At 41.3% G+C, this 22911-nt stretch overlaps 1 protein-coding gene across 4 annotated transcripts in view; it reads left to right on the top strand.

The window, feature by feature from the left end:
* The window catches only part of NAA25 (N-alpha-acetyltransferase 25, NatB auxiliary subunit), an 82401-nt gene that overhangs the window by 36603 nt on the left and 22887 nt on the right, over window positions 1-22911 (top strand). For all 4 annotated transcript variants that reach the window (XM_019039111.4, XM_019039112.4, XM_055359128.2 and 1 more), the window contains 6 exons: window positions 754-923; window positions 3676-3788; window positions 11283-11490; window positions 12316-12405; window positions 18097-18277; window positions 19008-19107. In XM_019039111.4, the coding sequence (XP_018894656.1) occupies window positions 754-923; window positions 3676-3788; window positions 11283-11490; window positions 12316-12405; window positions 18097-18277; window positions 19008-19107 (862 nt within the window). The remainder of the gene's footprint in view (window positions 1-753; window positions 924-3675; window positions 3789-11282; window positions 11491-12315; window positions 12406-18096; window positions 18278-19007; window positions 19108-22911) is intronic.

Raw genomic sequence — 22911 nt, 5'->3', positions numbered from 1 at the left:
GTGTGTGCCACCACAATTGGCTGCTTTAAATTTTTTGTAGAGATGGGGTCTCCATGCATTGCCTAGGCTGGTCTCAAACTCATGGGCCCAAGCAGTCCTCCCACCTCAGCATCCCAAAGTGCTGGGATTTTAGGTGTGAGCCACCACACCCAGCCTTATATTTTTATTAGGCAATTTTTTTTTCTTTTCTTTTTTTTTTTTTTTTTTTTGAGATGGAGTCTCTCTCTGTCACCTAGGCTGGAGTGCAGTGGCGTGATCTCAGCTCACTGCAACCTCTCCCTCCTGGGTTCAAGTGATTCTCCTGCCTCAGCCTCCTGAGTAGCTGGGACTACAGGCGCATGCCACCATGCCCGACTAGTTTTTTATACTTTTAGTAGAGACGGGGTTTCACTATGTTGGCCAGGCTGGTCTCGAACTCCTGACCTCAAATGATCTGCCCACCTCAGGCTTCCAAAGTGCTGGGATTACAGGCGTGAGCCACCACGCCCAGCCAGGCAGTATTTCATATATACAAAATTATGCATTCTTTTTTTAAAAAGGTAAGTTATGCTGCAGTAATCAAATGCCAAAATTGAGAGTAATCTTATAACATGTTATCTGTTAGAATATGTTCATAGTTCTCTTTTATTCCTTTTTCTATTATTTTATATTATCAAAGTCGTTTTTCTCTTTTTAAATGAGTTTGGCTTGACTTTAAGCTTCGGGAAGGACAATAGAGGCAATAAAATTCCTTTTTCATGTGCTTTTCCTCAGCTCTTTAGAAGGAGAAGTACATTATTCTGCAGAAGAAGCTGTGAAGTTTATAGAAGATCGGATAACAGAAGAATCTAAAAGTTCTCGCCATCTCCGAGGACCACATCTAGCTAAATTGGAGCTGATTAGGCGTTTACGAAGTCAAGGTTGTAATGATGAGTACAAACTGGGTAAGAAAGCATGATATCTGGGAAGCCTGGAGAATGCCCTTAATACCCAAGTGCTATATTCATTATTTGAGATCTACACTGGACAGAGTCATGTTTGGGAAGCAGATGTCTTCATAGCCTGAAAATATTTGCTAATGAATGGATCACTTATAAAATTAGTCCTTTATCTTATATTCACCTTGGCTTAACATTAACTTATCTCCCTGTTCCATCAGAGTCTTTGTCAGGCATTCTGTTGCTGACCCAACAATAAAGTCAAAATCAGCTGGTTGCGGTGTCTCACACCTGTAATCCCAGCACTTTGGGAGGCTGTTGTGGGTGGATTGCTTGAGCTCAGGAGTTGGAGATCAGCTGGGGCAACATGGTGAAACCCCATCTACAAAAAATACAAAAAAATTAGCTGGGCATAATGACGCACATCTGTAGTCCCAGCTATTCAGGAGGCTGAGGCAGGAGAGTCTCTTGAATCCAGGAGGCAGAGGTTATAGTGATCTGAGATCGTGCCTTCACTCCAGCCTGAGCGACACAGCCAGAACCTGTTTCAAAAATTTAATTTAAAAAAATAAAAAAACCTGGCTGGGTGCAGTGGCTCACACCTGTAATCCTAGCACTTTGGGAGGCCGAGGTGAGCGGAACACTTGAGCTCAGGAGTTCAAGACCAGCCTGGCCAACATGGCTGTAACCCCGTTTCTGCTAAAAATACAAAAAATTGGCTGGATGCGGTGGCTCATGCCTGTAATCCCAGCACTTTGGGAGGCCAAGGCGGGCGGATCACCTGAGGTCAGGTGTTCAAGACCAGCCTGGCCAACATGGTGAAACACCGTCTCTACTAAAAATACAAAAATTAGCCAGGCATGGTGGCGCATGCCTGTAGTTACAGCTACTTGGGAGGCTGAGGCAGGAGAATTGCTTGAACCTGGGAGGTACAGGTTGTGATGAGCTGAGATCGTGCCGCTGCACTCTAGCCTGGGTGACAGAGTGAGACTCTGTCTCAAAAACAAACAAAAACAAAAAATTATCTGAGCGTGGTGTCGTGCACCTGTGTCTCAGCTACTCGGGAGGCTGAGACACAAGAATCGCTTGAACCAAGAGATGGAGGTTGCAGTTAGCCAAGATCGCGCCACTGCACTCCAGCTTCAGCCTGGGCGACACAGCGAGACTCTGTCTCAAAACAACAAAAAATTAAAAAAAATTAAAAACAGTCAAAAACAATAAAGTCAAAATCAACTTCAAAGTAAAATTGCCAGTTTGGGAAAAGTTTCATGAAGTGGATGAAAGGTTTCTTGAAAATCTGCTTGAAGCACTCACAAAACTATTGACAAAAGAATATTCGGTGGAATTAGCAATTTATAACTGAAGAGAAAATTTACTAGGATAATGACAAGATAGCAGAAAAGAATGATGTGGATAGTAAAGCATTGAGAGAATCCTTCAGGAAATTTGATGAAGCCCTTAGATCTTTTTATAAAATGATTCTTTATGATCTTATTGCTCAATAAATAAAGGATATCGTCATTGTACTAGTTCACAATTTTGCTGGAAAAACTACCACCTCCCTAAAAGAAAGCAGTAATTCTTTGCTCATACTAAGAATTTGCTTACAGATTTTTATTTTATCATTATTTTTGAGACAGTGTCTCCCTCTGTTGCCCATGCTGGAGTATAGTGGTGTAGTCTCCACTCACTGCAACCTCTGCCTTCTGGGTTCAAGTGATTCTCCTGCCTCAGCCTCCCAAGTAGCTGGGATTACAGGCGAGCGCCGCCACACCTGGCTAATTTTTGTATTTTCAGTAGAGATGGGGTTTTGCCATGTTGCCCAGGCTAGTCTCAAACTCCTGGACTCAAGTGATCTCCCTACCTTGGCCTCCCAAAGTGCTGGGATTACAGACATGAGCCACTGCACCTGGCCTAGCTTACAGTTTTGTTTTTTTTTTTTTTTGAGATGGAGTCTCTCTCTGTCGCCCAGGCTGGAGTGCAGTGGCGCAGTCTCGGCTCACTGCAACTTCCGCCTCCCAGGTTCAAGCGGTTCTCCTGCCTCAGCCTCCCAAGTAGCTGGGATTACAGGTGCACACCACCCCGTCCAGCTAATTTTGTATTTTTGAGTCAAGACGAGTTTCTCCATGTTGGCCAGGCTGGTCTCGAACTCTTGACCTCAGGTGATCCTCCCGCCTTGGCCTCCCAAAGTGCTGGGATTACAGGCATGAGCCACTGCACCCAGCCTATTTTATAATCTTTAACTTAATTTAATTTAATTTTTGAATGGAGTCTTGCTCTGTTGCCCAGGATGGAGTGCAGTGGCATGATCTTGGCTCACTGCAACGTCCACCTTCTCGGTTCAAGCGATCCTTTGCCTGCTGGGATTACAAGCATGTGCTGCCACGCCCAGCTAATTTTTGTACTTTTAGTAGAGATGGGGTTTCACCATGTTGCCAGGCTGGTCTTGAACTCCTGACTTCAAGGGATTGCCCGCCTTAGTCTTCCAAAGTGTGGGATTACAGGTGTGAGCTACTGCATCCAGCCTATTTTTTTATCTTTTAAAGACTAGTCAGGTGCAGTGGTGAAAAGGGGGAAAGAGTAGAACAATGAGTTCAGTCTGTAACTGAACAAGTAGTCGAGATAACCAACTATCTTGGGACCAGTCGCAAGCAAAATTTTGTTTTAATTGAAATGAATGTTTTCAAATTAATTCTCACTTAAATAGAAATTGCTTCTGTTCATGAGTAATAAAGTGATTTTGTTCCCCGTCCCCCAGGTGATCCAGAAGAATTAATGTTCCAGTATTTTAAAAAGTTTGGCGATAAACCTTGTTGTTTTACAGACCTTAAGGTGTTTGTTGACCTCTTACCTGCTACACAGTGTACAAAAGTAAGTACTATACAGTTTAGAAGTTTGTTGGGTGCCTCTATTTGTTGAAACACAGAGGTTAAATGTTTGGGTTTCTTTTCTAAAATGTGTGGAGTTGATAATCATGAGATACAGTGATAACTGCCCTGTCAAGCTAAGTACTCTATGTGTTACAACATTGAAGGCATAATTTCTGGTTAAGTCACAATGGGAGTAAAGCCCTAACAGATGGTGGATTCTCCTTTTTTTGACTGTCTTATTTTGAGATGATTATGGATTTACATGTAATTGGAAGAAATAACACATCTGGATTTACATGTAATTGGAAGAAATAACACATCTCATATATCCTTTATCTGTTTGTCCCAATGGCAACATCTTGCACAATTATAGTGTAATATAATTAGGAAATTGACATTGCTCTCATCTGTTGAACTTACTCAGTTTTTGCCAGTTTTGCATGCACTGATTTTTGTGTGTTTGGGTGTTGTGTATGGATTTAGTGCAGTATGTGGCACATATGGGTGTGTGTGACTATTACCGTAGTCAAGATACAGAACAGTCCCACCACCACCAGAATCCCACATGCTACCCTTTAATAACAATAGCCACGTCCCCCTCTCCCATCTCTATCTATGGGCAGCTATTATGTTTTCCATCTTTATAATTTTGTCATTTTTTGAATGTGAAGTACAGCCAGGTACGGTGGCACGTGCCTGTAGTCCCCAGCTTGGGAGACTGAGGCGGCAGGATCGCTTGAGCCCAGGAGTTCGAGGCTGCAGTGAGCTGTAATCACGCCGTTGCACTCCAGCCTGAGCGACAGAGTGAGACTCTGTCTCTTAAAAAAAGAAAAAAAGAGGCTGGGTGTGGTGGTTTACGCCTGTAATCCCAGCACTTTGGGAGGCTGAGGCAGGTGGATCACCTGAGGTCAGGAGTTCAAGACCAGCCTGGCCAATAATGGTGAAACCTTGTCTCTACTAAAAATACAAAAAAAAATTAGCTGGGTGTGGTGGTGAGCACGTGTAAACCCAGCTACTTGGGAGGCTGAGGCAGGAGAATTGCTTGATCCCAGAAGGCGGAGGTTGCAGTGATCTGAGATCATAGCAACCACATGATTGACTCTCCAGGAATTTATGCGGAGTGAAATAAGCCAATCTCAGAAGTTACACGTAGTATGATTCCGTTTATTTAATTTTTTTTCTTTTTCTTGAGACAGGGTCTCGCTCTGTGGCCCAGGCTCATTGCAACCTCCACCTCCTGGGTTCCAGTGATCCTCGTGCCTCAGCTTCCTGAGTAGCTGGGACTACAGGCACATGCCACCAGGCCTGGCTAATTTTTGTATTTTTAGTTAGAGACAGGGTTTTGCCATGTTTGCCAGGCTGGTCTCAAACTCCCGACCTCAAGTGATCCACCCGCCTCAGCCTTTCAAATTGCTGGTAGTACAGGTGTGAGCCACTGTGCGTGGCTTTATTCTATAAAATAGAACAAGTGTTCCCTACTGTTGAGTTTGCAGAGTTTTTTATATATCTTAGATACAAGTTCTTTGTCAGATATGTGGTTTCAAATGTATTCTCCCAGTCTGTAGTTGCTCTTTCATCTTTTTCATGAAATTCTGCAGCACAAAGTTTACATTTTAAAGTCTAGTGGGCTCTCCTTTTAATGTCTTCTTTGTTTCTTTGTTTCTTTTTTTTTTGAGACGGAGTCTTGCTCTCGCTCTGTCGCCCAGGCTGGAGTGTGTTGGCGCGATCTCTGCTCTCTGCAACCTCTGCCTCCTGGTTCAAGGGATTCTCCTGCCTCAGCCTCCCAAGTAGCTGGGATTACTGGTGTGCTACTATGCCTGGATGATTTTTGTATTTTTAGTAGAGATGGGGTTTTACCATGTTGGTCAGGCTGGGAAGACTGGAAGTCTTTCTATAACAGGGCTGCCATCATCCGTTCTCCCAGAAAGCCTTCTATTGTCCCCATGTGGAATGAATGAAGTGCAGTGGGAGCACAGTGGATATAATTAGAGTATTTTTTTAGTGACCACATTTGTAGTCCATGAAGGTTCAGTACTTTGGCAGACTTGGGGTTACACATTTGGGCAGATAGAGCAGTGCATTCCCCAACTGATAAGTAACCAGTGGTCTCTGGGGTTCTGAAATGACTGCTGCCATTCACGTTGGTTTAGTAAAGCTCTGTTTGAGTTGCTGTGGTTATAGGGCTCAGGCCAAGCCTAGAAGTTTCTGGATAAATTGTAACACATCCAGAAAGGAGAGTTATGGGTTATAGGAGGATTTAAAAGCATGTAAGAGGGAAAAATGGTTGAGTGGAGGAGAGGTTTGGTGTGTCAAGGACAGAGTGATATTGCCATTCACTTATTTGAAAAGCTGTCTTTAGAAGAGGGAGGAACACAGGGACCAGCAAGAAGTTCTACAGGGAGCTCAGAATTTGGCTCACTGAGAAAAAGATCTTTCTTAGTAGTGAGAATTCTCTCAAATACTGTGTGCGAGCTTCACGTTACTGGAGGGATTGAAGTAGAATGTAGATAAACCACGTGGGAGGGATTCATTCAGTAAGTGTCGAGCATATTGTGTCGTAAGCCCTAAGATAAGGAATAACTGATCTTGTCTTACGGTGCTTATTGTCTTGCTAGTTGAAGCATCAAATGGTGGGGGTGCATTAGAGGAACACTTTGCTACTTTTAGATGAGATTTATGAAGGTTTGCTACCATGAATCTAGTACCAGTAACCTTTTCTGTACAGCTCTACTTCATTGGTATGTTTGAGAATCTTAGGTCATCTCATGTGATCCCACATAGTAAGAATCATCTATTCAGATGACCCTTACTGGAATGCTAGCAGTGATAAGCTGTAGTCACTGTTCTGTGAGAATAAGGATTTAAAGCTGTTACATTGAGTTTATAGTCCTAGTCTATGTAAATTTTACTTGAGAGAGGTAATTTTGCTGCCACTTTTTAACTGTAGGATAACTTCAGTAGCTAAATATCCTGCCACTCAGCAAGTATGTTTGTCAGAGGATTACGAACTGTCCAAGTCAATCTGAGAATTGTCCTAATGAATTATGAACCAAATCTTTCTAAAGTCTGACTAGCCCCTAAGAGTGAGCCAGTGAGTTCAGTTATCCTGAAGTGGCTCGCCCTGGGTGATGTTCTAATCTTTTGTTTCGTTTGCTTTGGGGTTTTAGCTAAACAATAAAATGATTCTAGTTTTTTTTTTTTTTTTTTTGAGATGGAGTCTCGCTCTGTCGCCCTGGCTGGAGTGCAGTGGCACAATCTTGGCTCACTGCAACCTCCACCTCCCAGGCTCAAGTGATTCTCCTGCCTCAGCCTCCCCAGTAGCTGGGATTACAGACGTCCATCACCACCCCTGGCTAATTTTTTTTTTTTTTTTTTTTTTTTTTGAGACAGTTTCGTTCTTGTTACCCAGGCTGGAGTGCAGTGGCGCAGTCTCCACTCACTGTAACCTCTGCCTCCCAGGTTCAAGAGAGAACCTGCCTCAGCCTCCTGACTAACTGGGATTACAGGTGCCCGCCACCATGCCTGGCTAATTTTTTTTGTGTTTTTAGTAGAGATGGGGTTTCACCATTTTGGCCAGGCTGGCCTTGAACTCCTGGCCTCAAGTGATATGCCCGCCTTGGCCTCCCAAAGTGCTGGGATTACAGGCCTGAGCCACTGTGCCCAGCCTAATTTTTGTATTTTTAGTAGTGATGGGGTTTCACCATGTTGGCCAGGCTGGTCTTGAACTCTTGACCTCAGGTGATCCACCTGCCTTGGCCTCCCAAAGTTCTGGGATTACAGGCGTGAGCCGTGAGCCACCATGCCTGGCTGATTCTAGTTTTTATTTTTTTATTTTATTTTATTTTTTGAGACGAGTTTCGGTCTTCTTGCCCAGGCTAGAGTGCAATGGCGCGATTTCGGCTCACTGCAACCTCCGCCTCCTGGGTTCAAGCAATTCTCCTGCCTAAGCTGCCCAAGTAGCTGGGATTACAGGCATGCACCACTATGCCCAGCTAATTCTGTATTTTTAGTAGAGACGGGTTTCTCCATGTTGGTGAGGCTGGTCTTGAACTCCCGACCTCAAGTGATCCACCAGCCTCGGCCTCCCAAAGTGCTGGGATTACAGGCGTGAGCCACTGCACCCAGCCTCAACGATTCTAGTTTTTAAAGAAATTTTTTGCACAGCAGTAAAACTGTACAGACTAAAATAATGAGCAGATTATTTTGTAACAAAACCTTGTCAGGAAGATTTTTCTTTAGCATTCACTAAAGAAGGCCACAGTAAACCTAACTAATATATAAAATGGCTTGCAAGAATAGAAGAACTGGCAGTAGAAACTATAGAAGCATTTAATCAAAAACATGAAAATAATGGCTGGGCATGGTGGCTTATGTCTGCAATCCCAGCACTTTGGGGAGGATGAGACGGGCAACTTGAGTTCAGGAGTTCGAGACCAGCCTGGCCAACATGGCAAAACCCCGTGTCTACTAAAAATACAAAAATTAGCTGGGTGTGGTGGTGCATGCCTGTACTGTAGTCCCAGCTACTTGAATGGCTGAAGCAAGAGAATTGCTTGAACCCGGGAGGCAGAGGTTGCAGTGAGCCGAGATTGTACTACAGTACTCCAGCCTGGGCAACAGAGTGAGACTCCGTCTCAAAAACAACAACAACAATAAAAACATGAAAATCAGTGCTGCAGTTTGTAAAAATTATGAAATATATATATCTGATCATAATGATTAAAATTAATAGAATTATAGGTAAATTGAAGCAAATTCATTACAGATGTTAAACTGCAGGATGAGTAGGATTTTGTTTTAATTTTTTTTTATTTGTATCAAAAAATTACATATACTGAAGCTGGGTGCAGTGGCACACACCTATAGTCACAGCTACTCAGGAGGCTGAAGCAGGAGGATTGCTTGAGCCCAGGAATTCGAGTCCAGCCTGGACAACATAGTGAGACCCCCTCCCAAAAAAGGAAGAAGAAATACAAGTACTGTATAAAATTGAAAAAGTCAAATAGTATCGCAAGGCTTATATTGAGAGGCAGTAGTCACTCCTTTTGTTCCAGCTCAACAGATGCAAATCACTTTCAACTAAATTTTTTGTTATTTTCCTCCATATTTCTCAATTATTTTCTTATTTAAGAATTTATTTTTATAGCTATAGTCTTAACCTATTGGTGCCCTTCTGTGTAAGGTGATTAGTTGTTTATAACAAATCAATTTCTCCCTAATATACTTAGGATAAAACATGAGATTTTGTTCTCTCTACCCTTCTCTTCACCAATGTAAGAAATGCTTTCCATTCCAAAATGCCTGTTTGCTACTATCTGTTTAGGAACTTACATATTTGTCGGATAGCATTCTGCGATATGGTTGGGAGTATAGGGTGGGAGCCTGAAATTATCACTGAATAAGCAAATTTTACTTTATTCCCCTGTTTTCAGCTATGACTGCTGTCTCTGACTCTGTGTCTCTGGTTCAGCGCCTTATGGCTGTAAAACCCAGGCTGTTCTACTCACACTTAGAAATTCCATCTGTGAACTTTTGGAGGGGCCTAACTTCTTAGAAATTAATATATTCTATTTTAGTCCCATCAGCACTTTAGCCTTTAGGGACACCTGGTGCCCTTAGTCTCTGAGTCTTCCAAGATTCTGTGACTAGAGTGCACTTCCTGCTTATTGGGGTCTGCCTCATTGCATACTGTTAGATTTCAGTGTTCTTGGCAACGTAAGTTACTACTTAACCACCTGTTCTTGTATCTTTTGAAATCTTCATGATTTTTATTTGCTGTCATCTCTCATTTCTTCATGTATTATTCTTTTCTTCTTTTTTTTTGAGACAGGGTCTGGCTGTGTCACCCAGGCTGGAGTGTAATGGCACGATGACGGCTCACTGCAGGCTCAAACTCCTGGGCTCAAGTCATCCTCCCGCCTCAGCCTCTTGAGTAGCTGGGACTATAGGCGTGCACTACCATGCCTGGCTATGTGTTTTGTTTGTTTGTTTGTTTTTTTAGTAGAGATGAGGTCTCACTATGTGCCTAGGCTGATCTTGAACTCTTGAGCACAAGTGATTCTCCCATCTCTGTTGGGAATATAGGTGTGAGCCACTGCTCCTGGCCTCTTCACATATTCTTGATCTTTGTGGATTTATTCTTTTTTTTTTTTTAATACGGAGTTTCACTCTTGTTGCCCAGGCTGGAGTACAGTGGCGTGATCTCGGCTCACTGCAACCACCGCCTCCTGGGTTCAAGCGATTCTCCTGCCTCACCCTCCTGAGTAGTTGGGATTACAGGCACCCACCACCACACCCAGCTAATTTTTTGTATTTTTAGTAGAGACAGGGTTTCACTGTGTTGGCCAGGGAGGTCTCGAACCCCTGACCTCAGGCAATCCACCCGCCTTGGCCTCCCAAAGTGCTGGGATTATAGGCGTGAGCCACCACGCACCGCACCCGGCCTATTTTTTCTTTTATAACTTTTTTTTTTTTTTTTTTTTTGAGATGGAGTCTCGCTTTGTTGCCCAGGCTGGAGTGCAGTAGAACGATCTCGGCTCACAGCAACCTCTGCCTCCCAGGTTCAAGCAATTCTCCTGCCTCAGCATCCTGAGTAGCGGGGATTACAGGTGTGCGCCACCATGCCTGGCTAATTTTTTTGTGTATTTTTAGTAGAGATGGGGTTTCAGCATGTTGGCCCAGCTGGTCTTGAACTCCTGGCCTGAAGTGATGTGCACACGTTGAACTTCCAAAGTGCTAGGATTACAGGCCTGAGCCACTGCACCCAGCCTCTTCTTTTTTTATTCCTTACTGGCATCTTAATAGGATTTTAGAAGTGAGAGGAAATAAGCGTGTATTTAATAAATACATAACTAGAACTGGTATGTGGGTTTTATTTTTAAATTTTTATCCAAATTTAAAGGATGAAAAACATTTTAAGGCAAGATGTAACCATTCGGAGAAAACTGGATGAATGGTACATGGGATCTCATTTCTCATAGCTGAGTATGAATCTATAATTATAAGTTCAATTAAGAAAAATGTAGGGTCACTGACATAAGGTAAACAGTATCTTTCCATGTATAATCTTTCCTTTCAGAATTTATCAGCATAATTACAGATTAAATTTTTTTAAATTTTTTGGTAATCTGCTCTTTTCTATAGTCTTCCTAATGTTTTCATTGCTGTCATATATATTATGTTAATATGCTATAAGTTATGGAACATTTTCAGAAGTATAAAAATCTTTCACTGCCTGTAGTACGTGGTATTGACAAATACTTTTGGCCAGTAATGAATGAGTGTGCCAATTTCATTGGAGCTTCACCAGTGTTGTGTGCTGTCACAAATTTTTTTTGTTTTAGCTATTTTGGTAGATAGAAAATGGTTTATGAAAGGAATTTTAGGTTTTTTTTTCTTGATGTCTTTTTCTAGACCATTCAATTTCTGTTAATTATGGCCTACTGAAGACTAGTTGTGTTTTGAGACCTTTGCTCCTTTTTTCCCCACTTTGCAGTTTATTAATCAGTTACTTGGAGTTGTTCCTTTGTCGACACCAACAGAGGATAAGCTGGCACTGCCTGCTGACATCAGAGCTCTGCAGCAACATTTGTGTGTGGTGCAGCTGACGAGGTTACTTGGCTTGTACCACACCATGGATAAAAATCAGAAATTGAGTGTGGTCAGAGAATTGATGTTAAGGTACCAGCATGGACTGGAATTTGGTGAGCAACCATTCAAAATGTGCAGTAGTTCCCTGATCTACACTAAGACTTAGAAGGCAGTTTTTAAAGCACCTGTAGCACCCTGTTTTAATGAGTTTTGTAAGGAGACTATTTATTTTGTCTGGGAAGACCATCTAAGTAATATGATGTAAAGCCTTTCTTAAGCCTGGAGTTTTAAATAATTCTGATTGGCTTTCAGTTGTCTGTATTCTTCTTGATCTGATGAGCTAACTTTTTATTAGATTGGGGCTCATATAGATTGCATAGTTTATGATAATTATCACATTTTCTGCTTGTAGGCCTAAATATTCTTAATATATAGACTGTAAGTGAACAAAAAGAATATTGTAAATTGTAAGATAAATATTTAGTTTAGAAATAGATGATCTTCAGATAGGTGTGGTCTTTGCTAGATATATGTGATAGACATATAATTATCTGACTATCAGATGTCAGTATTTATCTGTAGTCTAAAGAATTAGATGAAGTCAGGAGCATATTGTGAATTTAGTTATACATGGCACTTGGCTTATGTTCTTTTCTTCACCTCAACCTCCTTCAAATCTTCCTTCTCTCCCTTTGGGACCATCATGGATACCACCTCTGCTCTGGAACCCTACCTTCTGTTCCAGCTGAGTGTGGTCTCACCTTCTTTTGAACCCTTTGAATCGTGGCTTATATTTTTCTCCTGGTACTTATCTTATTCTTAATTTTCTTTTACTTTTCCTCCTCTCCCTCCTGTCACTTTCCTGCTTTTAAAAACTCCTTTGGGGTCAGTAATAGTTGAACAAATGTTAAAATAGATATGATTTTTTTCCCCCATAGGGAAAACCTGTTTGAAAACAGAATTGCAATTTTCTGACTATTACTGTCTCCTTGCTGTCCATGCGCTTATTGATGTATGGAGGGAAACAGGTAAGTAGCAGTGATTTCAGTTCAACTTTACTTTTTGCTTTTATTGATTATAAGTACTGCATTCTTTCATTAGACTAATTTTACAATCCACAAATTTTATTTATGCTTTTAGGTTCTGCTTTTTTTGATATTTCTAGGGTGCTTCCAGAAGAACCTGTCTTGGCCAGGTGCGATGGCTCATGCCTGTAATCCTAGCACTTTGGGAGGCTGAGGCGGGTGGATCACCTGAGGTCAGGAGTTTGAGATTAGCCTGGCCAAAATGCAAAAAACTTCGTCTCCACTAAAAATATAAAAATTAGCTGGGCATTTGGGCACATGTCTGTAGTCCCAGCTACTTGGGAGGCTGAGGCAGGAGAATTGCTTGAGCTTGGGAGGCGGAGGTTGCAGTGAGCTGAGATCATGCCACTGCACTTCAGCCTGGGCAACAGAGCAAGACTCCGTCTCAAAAAAAAAAAAAAAAAAACCTGTCTCCAGTTTATCCCCTTGTAACCAGGATAATGTTAAATGAATGGATATCTGTTCTGTTTTTAAGTGTTTGTGAATAATAAGTAATGACTATAAAAAATACTATGACAAAGCTACAAAAATTAAAATACAATGAAACTGACTAAAAAATACATGCACAGGCCTATGGAACAGAATATCTTTTATTCACTTCCAAAAATTTTATATACAGAAAAATGCATTCTTTCTGGAATATAGTTTGTCTCATTTAAGATAAAAATATAAGACATGGTAAAGGAAGCATCATGAGTGATTGAGGAAGAGAAGGATGATTCAGCAAATGGTATTGGGATTGCCTTTTCTTTAGGTCCCACCCCCTGACATTTTCTCTTATTAGCAGTTTTGGAGAATAAATAACTTTAGGTGCTTATGGCATATTATTCATGAGAATTGAACTATAGAGGAAACAAAGAGCTGAAGAGACAGTGGTAAGCAAGATAAACACAACCCCTGCCCTCATGGATCATTTCACAGAGCACTCAGTTTTGTTTTTTTTGAGATGGAGTCTTGTTCTTGTTGCCCAGGCTCGAGTGCAGTAGCGTGATCTCAGCTCACTGCAACCTCCGCCTCCTGGGTTCAAGCGATTCTCATGCCTTAGCCTCAGAGTAGATGGGTTTACAGGCACATGCCACCAAGCCCAGCTAGTTTTTTTGTGTGTGTGTGTGAGATGGAGTGTCGCTCTGTCGCCCAGACTGGAGTGCAGTGGTGCGATCTCAGCTCACTGCAAGCTGAGATTCACGCCATTCTCCTGCCTCAGCCTCCCGAGTAGCTGGGACTACGAGTAGCTGGGACTACAGGTGCCCGCCACCATGCCTGGCTAATTTTTTGTATTTTTAGTAGAGATGGGGTTTCACCGTGTTAGCCAGGATGGTCTCGATTACCTGACCTCGTGATCTGCCCGCCTCGGCCTCCCAAAGTGCTAGGATTACAGGTGTCAGCCACTGCACCTGACCAGTTTTTGTGTTTTTAGTAGAGACAAGGTTTTGTCGTGTTGGCCAGGCTGGTCTCGAACTCCTGACCTCAGGTGATCCACCCGCCTCGGCCTCCCAAAGTGCTCGGATTCAGGCGTGAGCCACTGCACCCAGCCTTATCATGCCATTCTTAAAATCCTTCAGACCTCAGGAAGCCAAGGCTTGAGCCCAGTAGTTCAAGGCTGCAGTGAGCTATGATCACACCAGTACACTCCAGCCTGGGTGACAGAGCAGGACCCTATCTCTAAAAAATTTAAAAAGAAAAAAAATCCTTCAGAGGTACCCTGTTTTCCTGAGGATAAAAGTCAAGTGTTTTGGGATAGTTTATAATGCTGTTTATAATCTGGCCTGTGCCCACATCTCCAGATTCTTAGGTATTTATGGTCTTGAATCTACTTTAAAATTTTTTTGCTACTATCACTTAACATCATGTTGCCTCTCTTTGAAATAACTTTCTTACCTCCCTCATCTATCTAAGTTTTACTCAAATGGTGCCTTTAACAAAGCCTGTCTTGATTTTAACTCCTTCCTCACTGGGGATTTTATGCTCCTCTGAACTTCTGTAGGACATTGTATGTAACCATATGGTAGTGTTTTTTTTTTTTTTTAGTTTGTTTTGAGATGGAGTCTCACTCTATTGCCCAGGCTGGAGTGTAATGGCACAATCGTGGCTCACTGCAACATCCTCCTTCCAGGTTCAAGCGATTCTCCTGTCTCAGCTGCCCGAGTAGCTGTGATTACAGGCACGTGCCACTATGCCTAGCTAATTTTTGTGGTTTTTTTTTTTGAGACAAAGTCTCGCTCTGTCGCCAGACTGGAGTGCAATGGCACAATCTTGGCTCACTGCAACCTCCGCCTCCCAGTTTCAAGTGATTCTCCGGCCTCAGCCTCCCAGGTAGCTGGGACTACAGGCGCCCACCACCACACCTGGCTAATTTTTTGTATTTTTAGGAGAGACAGGGTTTCATCATGTTGGCCAGGATGGTCTCGATCTCTTGACCTCGTGATCCACCCACCTCGGCCTCCCAAAGTGCTGAGATTACAGGCGTGAGCCACTGCGCCCGGCCTAATTTTTGTATTTTTAGTAGGGATGGGGTTTCACCATGTTAGTCAGGCTGGTCTCAAACTCCTGACCTCAGGTGATCTGTCTGCCTTGGCCTCCCAAAATGCTGGGATTACAGGCATGAGCTACTGCGCCTGGCCAGTAATACTTCTTACACTATATTGTACCAGGGATGAGAGTGAAATCCTTGTCATCAGAGAACTTGTTATTTGAGCCCCTAGATTCATGAGGCTGCATAGGGCAGCAAAAGTCATTTTAACATGAAAACATTAATGAACTGATCATGTAGTAATTTGATCGCCACACAGATAGCCTTTCTTACTGATGCCTAGCATCTGTTCTCAACAATAGTTACTATGGCTTTGCTAGTCTCTTATATTAATATTTTGAGCAAGATATGTGGACATATGATAATAGTAACAACTGACAGTTGATTATTAGGCATGTGAAAGTACTTTACACAAATTAAAGATTTTATTTTATTTTATTTTATTTTATCTTATTTTATTTTTTTGAGATGGAGTCTCGCTCTGTTGCCAGGGCTGGAGTGCATTGGTGCGATCTTGGCTCACTGCAACCTCTGCGTCCCAAGTTCAAGCAATTCTCCTGCCTCAGCCTCCTGACTAGCTGCGATTACAGGCGCGCACCACCACGCCTGGCTAATTTTTGTATTTTTAGTAGAGACGGGGTTTTACCATGTTGGTCAGGTTGGTCTTGAACTCCTGACCTCGTGATCCGCCCGCCTCAGCCTCCCAAAGTGCTGGGATTTCAGGCGTGAGCCACCACACCCAGCCGATTTAAACATTTTAATAATACAGTTATTGTCACAGTTTTATAGGTGAGAGAAATGGAGGGCAGAGAGAAAAAAGGTAAATTGTCCAAAATCCTGCAGTGCAGACAAATACACGGGAATCATTTGCAAAATGAAATTGTAGATCTTGTGAAGATGCAGGGCTTCTTGAAGTCAGTGAAAGGGATGTTGAAGTACTCCAGTCACAGTCATAATCATTGTTCAAGGTGCACCTGGCAGAACTTAGAAATCAATAGAAAGTTGATGAGGGCATTTAAAGAGATTGATTTGAATTCAAAAGGATTGAGTGTTTTAGGGAGTTGGTGCTCTCAAATATTTTTTCTGAAAGGCTATTTTTTTATTTTGAGACAGGGTTTCACACTGTCATCCAGGCTAGAGTGCAGTGGCACCATAGTAGCTTTCTGTAGCCTCAACCTCCTGGGCTCAAGGGATCTTCCCACTTCAGCCTCCTGGGTAACTGGGAGTATAGGCACATGCCACCATGCCTGGCTAGTTTTTGTATTATTTATTTAGTTAATTTTAAATTTTTTTAAATTTATTTTTTATTTATTATTAAATTTTATTTTTATTTTGAGATGGAATCTTAACTCCGTCCCAGGCTGGAGTGCATTGGTGCGATCTCGGCTCACTGCAACCTCTGTCTCCTGGGTTCAAGCAATTCTTCTGCCTCAGCCTCCTGAGTAGCTGGAATTATAGGCACCCGCCACCACGCCCGGCTAATTTTTGTATTTTTAGTAGAGAAGAGGTTTTACCGTGTTGGCCAGGCTGGTCTCGAATTCCTGACCTGAGGTGATCCCCTTCCCTGGCCTCCCAGAGTGCTGGGATTACAGGTGTGAGCCACTGTGCCCAGCCAGTTTTTGTATTTTTTGTATAGTTGGGGTTTTGCCATGTTTCCCGGGCTGGTCTCAAAGTCCTGGGCTCAAGCCATCTCCCTGCCTTGTCCTCCCAAACTGCTGGGATTACAGGCATGAGCTACTGTGCCCGGCCTATCTTTCTTTTCTTTTGGAAAACAGCATATAGAATATTACCTTAAAATCTTACTGCATGGTGCTTTCATTTTTGCTGTTGTTACTGACTGTAAAAGTAGCTTGTATAAATTTTGGAAAGCAGTTTACTTAAAATCTCACTTTTTTGGACCTCAAAAGCACTCTTATCACTTTTGCATTTTTTTTTTCTTTTTTTTTTTCCTTTTCTATTCTTGAGACAAAGTTGCACTCTGCTGCCAAGGTTGGAGTGCAGTGGCATGATCACAGCTCACTGCAGCCTCAACCTCCTAGGCTGAAGCAATCCTCCCAATCTCAGCCCTCCTGAGTAGCTGGAACCATAGGCAGTGTGCACCACCACATCTGGCTAATTTTTTCAAAAATGTTTTTAGTAGAGACGAGGTCTAGCTATGTTGTTCAGGCTGGTCTCAAACTTGTGGGCTCAAGTGATCCTCCCACCTCAGCTTCCCAAAGTGCTGGGAGTATAGGCATGAGCCACCATGTCCAGCTAACATTTTTGTTTGTTTTCTTCTTCTCTCTCTCTTTGTGCATATTTTAAGAGTTGAGATCAACTCTTTGTACTAACTTGAATTTTCTGTGTGTGTTTTACTGAACATTATTGCACAAACATTTTCCTTTGTAATTAAAAACTCTTCATTAATGTTAAGTAGTTATATGACATTTCCATGTGTCGAAGTTACCATAATTTACCTACTCATCCTCCCATCATTACATCACTAGATAGTACGATAACTATTTTTGTATATAAAGCTTTATCTGTATTTCATAGTATTTTCTTTAGATGGATCCTAAAGAATAAGTTACTTAATCTTGAAGACTAGAGATACATGTACCTTTTGAAATTTCATAGACCCAAAAAAAGGTATCATTTTAGTTTGATTATTAATGAGTAAATATTTTCAAATATCCTATTTGCCATTCTGTTAGTAGAGTTACATATGGAAGAAAAATGATGTCTATAGAGAACATCTGTCTGGGGTTTTATAGAGGAAATCCTGCAGAGGCAAGGTGCTGAGCTCCAGTTTTCCTTCAAAGTCCATCTCTTCCCAGAATCTGAGATTCTGTGAGATTTTATAACTTCCCCCCACAAGACCTGGCCACTTAAAATCTGCATCGTTTTTGCTGTGGGCATGTTTAAGAATAGACTTAACTATTGAAGGACTCTCTGTTGAGGCGAAATTCTCTATTTTGGTTACAGGTGTATATCCAAAATTTGTTCTCTGTCATTTAACTTCATTTATGGGGGTGGTGATGATGTCAATAAGGTTTTGTTTTTTGTTTTTGGGAAGCTTTCATTTGCTGTCAAGATCAGTGGATAATGCTGTATTTTGGTTCTAGGTGATGAGACCGCTGTGTGGCAGGCCCTGACTTTGCTGGAAGAAGGATTAACCCATAGCCCTTCCAATGCTCAGTTCAAATTGCTGCTTGTTCGAATCTACTGTATGCTGGGTGCATTTGAACCAGTGGTGGATCTTTACTCCAGCCTCGATGCTAAGCATATCCAGCATGATACCATTGGGTTGGTAGTATATACTCTGAATAATGAGCAGCCAGCTATACCAGTGTGGGGTACACAGGACTCTAACTTAGATTTTAAAGTTGATTGTGACATTAAGCCTTTTTGATTAAATAATAACCTGTTATGATCCATTGCAAAGCAGAAAGATTTTTATATCTCCCAGCATTTTGTGGTAATTTGAAAATTTGCACAATTTAGAAATGTAAGAGAGTTTTCCCCAGAGATAGCAAACACCTATATACTTTGAACCCTTATTCTTAGCACACATTATTTTGAAGTGTTCATTTCCGCTTTGCAGTTGAAGTTGACACAATGTAATTTATTTATTGACCTCAACAAAGTTTGAATTTGTATTTTGAACTTGTATTTAGACTACTCTTTATTATTATGCTAGTATCACTTAATGGCATTTTCTATGTTGTCTGTGGTGCTGTTTTAGGAAGACAGCATTATGTTCTGTTAGAACTTTTATGTGTCATTAATCATCAGAGTGTAAGAAAGCCTAGTACAGAACTTTAGGTCTCCCACAAAACTGAGTTAACTTTTGGCTTTTTTTTTTTTTTTTTTAATTTTAACTGGTGAATTAGATCATTTCTGTGGGAATATGTTTTAGTGTCTTCTTATGCCTAGCTATTTTTTTGCCAAGTAATTTGAAGCGTAATATTTGTTACTTGAGCTAGGTAAGTAAGTATAACATGTCTTTTTTTTTCCTTCTTTCCTTCTGATCTAGTTATCTTTTGACCCGATATGCTGAATCTCTAGGTCAGTATGCTGCTGCGTCCCAATCCTGTAACTTCGCACTCAGGTTTTTTCACTCCAACCAGAAAGATGTAAGTGAAAAACTATTTTTTAACTGTGATCTTGCCTGCTGACTGCACACTATTGAGGAGCACGTCACCTCATGTCATAAGTACACATGTTAAGGTGCACCATGCTGAACTAGCAAGTGCCCTTAGACCAAAGCTTACTGTCCAAGGCTGGTAGGGAGAGGTAGAGAGTTATTTGTGTTTGTTAGAATGGGCGTGTTTAATAGAATCCTTGGAAAGTTGCATTTAAAAACTGGTATTTACTGACTAGGAAGTGTTAGTCCTCTTAGACCTGGCTTTTAATCTCTAAGAGACTTTTCCAAGGGTATAAGAAACAGTCCATAAGTGTTCATAGCCTGGGATGCCGTGTAACATCCTGCAATAGCAGCTGCTCTCTGTTACTTTTATTTAACTCTGAAATGTATGTCCATTGTGCTCTTTGCCAAAGGTGAATGTACTTGTATTTTCTTAGAAAATTAAAAGGCATTCCGAGAAACTTAGGTGAATAATATGTTTTTTAAAGTAGCAATAAATAGAGCTTCTCTGTGCCATAATGAAAGGATGGGATTTGCACCATATTTTTCACTGCAAGCAGACTTGGGCTCTACTTGTTGGTTAAGCAGAAGTTTTTGTAGGAAAACCATACGGTCTGTACTCAGTTGACCAATTATAAAAAACTGCCCAACAATGAATGTGAAGAAAAGGAATGTCTCCAGGGTGGTCACTGCCTACTTGGTTTTCACAGACTTCTAAGCCTCATCGCCTGAAGTTGGCTGTGCCAGCTATCTGCCCATAGCTTTCCATTCTCATGGTCTACCAGCAATTAAGGAACTAGCAAGGAAGCTAGTTTCTGGGGTTCTTCTTGGCAAACACTCGTGAGGATTTTTTTTAAACCCTTTTGTTTTACTGTAACAGGATGACTAATCTATCTTCCATCTAATTCTTTAAGGGTGTATTGTATTAAATAGAAGCATTTCTGAACATGGGATATAGGTTTGTTCTCAGTTTATGATAATTACATTCTGACAAGTTTTAGGGAATGGCCTAGAGGGCTGGAGTAGCAAAGGACAGCTCTAAGCAGGTGGAAAGCAGCCTCTTGTGCTTAGATAATGAGCTGTGTACCATTAGTTGGTTCTTAGTCCTGTATCCCCTCCCCAAAGTGGCCCCCTTACCTCTGCAGTGATTGGTATCTCCGTTCAGACCTCATTTTGTGGCACAGCATCTGATCAGGGAGAGAGGAAAATGAGTATCAGCATCTGAGCATGTTACTCAGAAGGTGTGCTGGCCTGGCTTAGAGGTCAGAAGGTCATCTCTAGGATGTTGGGTTTCTAAAATCTAGCATGGATGAGCTATAAACCTATGAATTTTCATTGTGTGTTCAAGTATCTGTACTTGCCCTCCTGTTTTCAAGAGGTTTCACTAACTCAAAAAAAAAATCAAAAGGATTGGTTTCCTCATCTCATTATTTATGGCCTCATTTCTGTATTTATAAGAGAGATGAAAGAAACATTTGATTTACTGAAGATTCCTTTTCGAAGGTTTGTTTCTCAAATAGCTTTGAGGTAGTGGGAGTAAATCAGGGATTAATTCCAGCCCAGTGGCTGGTTTTCCTCTAGCTTTCAATCATCCAGCATTCTAGAAGAACTGTATTACTAATGAAGATGTGGTCAATAAAGACACATTACTTTATATACATCAGAATTAGGCTTTAATTTTTTCGTCCCACAAATATTGTGTCTGAAGAGTTGTTTTGAAAGAAAATCTAAAAATAAAATTACAAAAGTGTTGTAATATAGGCAAAGGAGACCCCTAGGAGCAATTTGAGGGGATGTGTCATCCTCAGAGTTTTTTTTGTATCTTTGTTTGATGTTTTGCTGATGGTTGTGTGTGGCAAAAGTGACTAATTCATCTGAATGTATGTGATGTTGAACCTGATACAATTATAGCATTTTATTGATCAGAGACTAGGACACTTGAAATATATTTTGATTACCGCTAAGAAGATAGAGCTTATTAAATCTGCTGACAGGAGATAATCTTGAGGAGTCCTAGAGGCAAAAGAAAAATACAGTACAGGCTGGGCACAGTGGCTCACGCCTGTAATCCAAGCACTGGGAGGCTGAGGTGGTTGGATCACCTGAGGTCAGGAGTTCAAGACCAGCCTGGCCAACGTGGTGAAACCCCATCTCTACTAAAAATACAAAAATTAGCCGGGCATGGTGGTAGGTGCCTGTAATCCCAGCTACTCGGCAGGCTGAGGCAGGAGAATTGCTTGACCCGGGAGGTGGAGGTTGCAGTGAGCTGATTGTACCGTTATACTCCAGCCTCGGTGACAAGAGAGAGACTCTGTCCCCCCACCAAAAAAGAAAAATATGGTACAGCTAGGAACATGTAGCTTGACCTTAATGTTGAGTGCCAGATAGAGACTGTGGTGTGAACTGTTTCCTAAAGAAATCTAAGCCTAAGAAAGATTATGATTGTATTGTCTTACTGTGTGTGTTCAACCTTGTGCTTAGAGTATCAGAAATATCTCTCTTCAAATCCAGAGCTCTATACTATGCATCTTTTATTCTTGGTAGTTTTTGGGATCCCCGGATGCTTTTTCCTTGGGTGACTGATGCATTTCAATTCCCACCTAGCTCTTTGACAGGACACTTTTACTTAAATGGAAAATCTAGTGTTTTGCTTAGTAATGTTTTGTGCTATGGGATTGAAAGTTGTATTTGGAAGGTCTGCATAGGGATTTTCTTTCTAGAAAGGTTATTTTCTGTTGTCATCTTGCTTTGGAATAGATTTTTAAAAATATGAAAATAAGCACTAGATTTTCATATCTTTAAAAGTCACTTACATGTTTTTACTTCTTTAAAATTTCCCTTTAAAATCTCTATTTTATACAAAAATTATCTGGGTGTGTTGGCGAGCGCCTGTAATTCCAGCTACTTGGGAGGCTGAGTCAGGAGACTTGCTTGAATCTGGGAGGTGGAGGTTGCAGTGAGCTGAGATCATACCACTGCACTCCAGCTGTCACTCTTGGATGACAGAGTGAGACTCTGTCTCAAAAAAAAAAAAAGTAAATAAAAGAAAATAAAATCTCTAGGTATTCACAAAGGTCATTATTCAGGGGTTTTATGTCCATATATTTCACTAATTTTTACAGTGACCAGGGTTCATTTCAGGAATCCATTCGGGATCTAAATAGCCGCATTGGTGCATAAATGAGTAGAAAATAGGTACGGACAACATACTTTGATATTCAAAAGTCTTTAAAGTGCCTGTGGCTTTCAGTTTTGCCTGCAGTTCCAGTAGGGGGTTGTTTCTTCACGTAGTACTACTTCCACAGCCTTGGTCCTAGTGGTTGCATCCCAGGCCCTTGTCTAGCTCTGCAGTGGTACTTTACTGCAGTGTTACAGAAGGACTATCTAAAAAAGATAAGCCAGAGAACTGTGACTACCTTCTTAGTTTGTTAAAGACTATACTCTCTTTGTTGCCCCTTATTTTTCTCTTTGAAAAGCTATTGCCTTTTTTTTTTTTTTTTTTTTTTAAATAAAGTGGTGTTCCACGGACCACTTAGAAATTAAAACTGCCTCTACACTTGGTAAGGCTGGGTTCCCTCCTTAAATCATAGCATACTTTGGAACTGTAATTATAACTTTGATTGGAATTACTAAAGTCATATTTTCTTTTTGATTAATTGCTGAATCATGTGTTCCTAACCAGCTGTTTTTTTTTCCCCAGCTGTAAGTTCCTATTACAAGGACTAATAGTAGTAAACCTTGCTGTGTTTTCTAAGCCAAGGGGCCATAGGATAGGCATATGTGTTTAGAGTAT

Source organism: Gorilla gorilla, chromosome 10 (assembly GCF_029281585.2).
Source record: "Gorilla gorilla gorilla isolate KB3781 chromosome 10, NHGRI_mGorGor1-v2.1_pri, whole genome shotgun sequence".
In the NCBI taxonomy this organism is placed as follows: Eukaryota; Metazoa; Chordata; class Mammalia; order Primates; family Hominidae; genus Gorilla; species Gorilla gorilla.
Note: the sequence above shows the minus strand (reverse complement) of the source record. Positions and strands in the feature narration are given on the sequence as shown.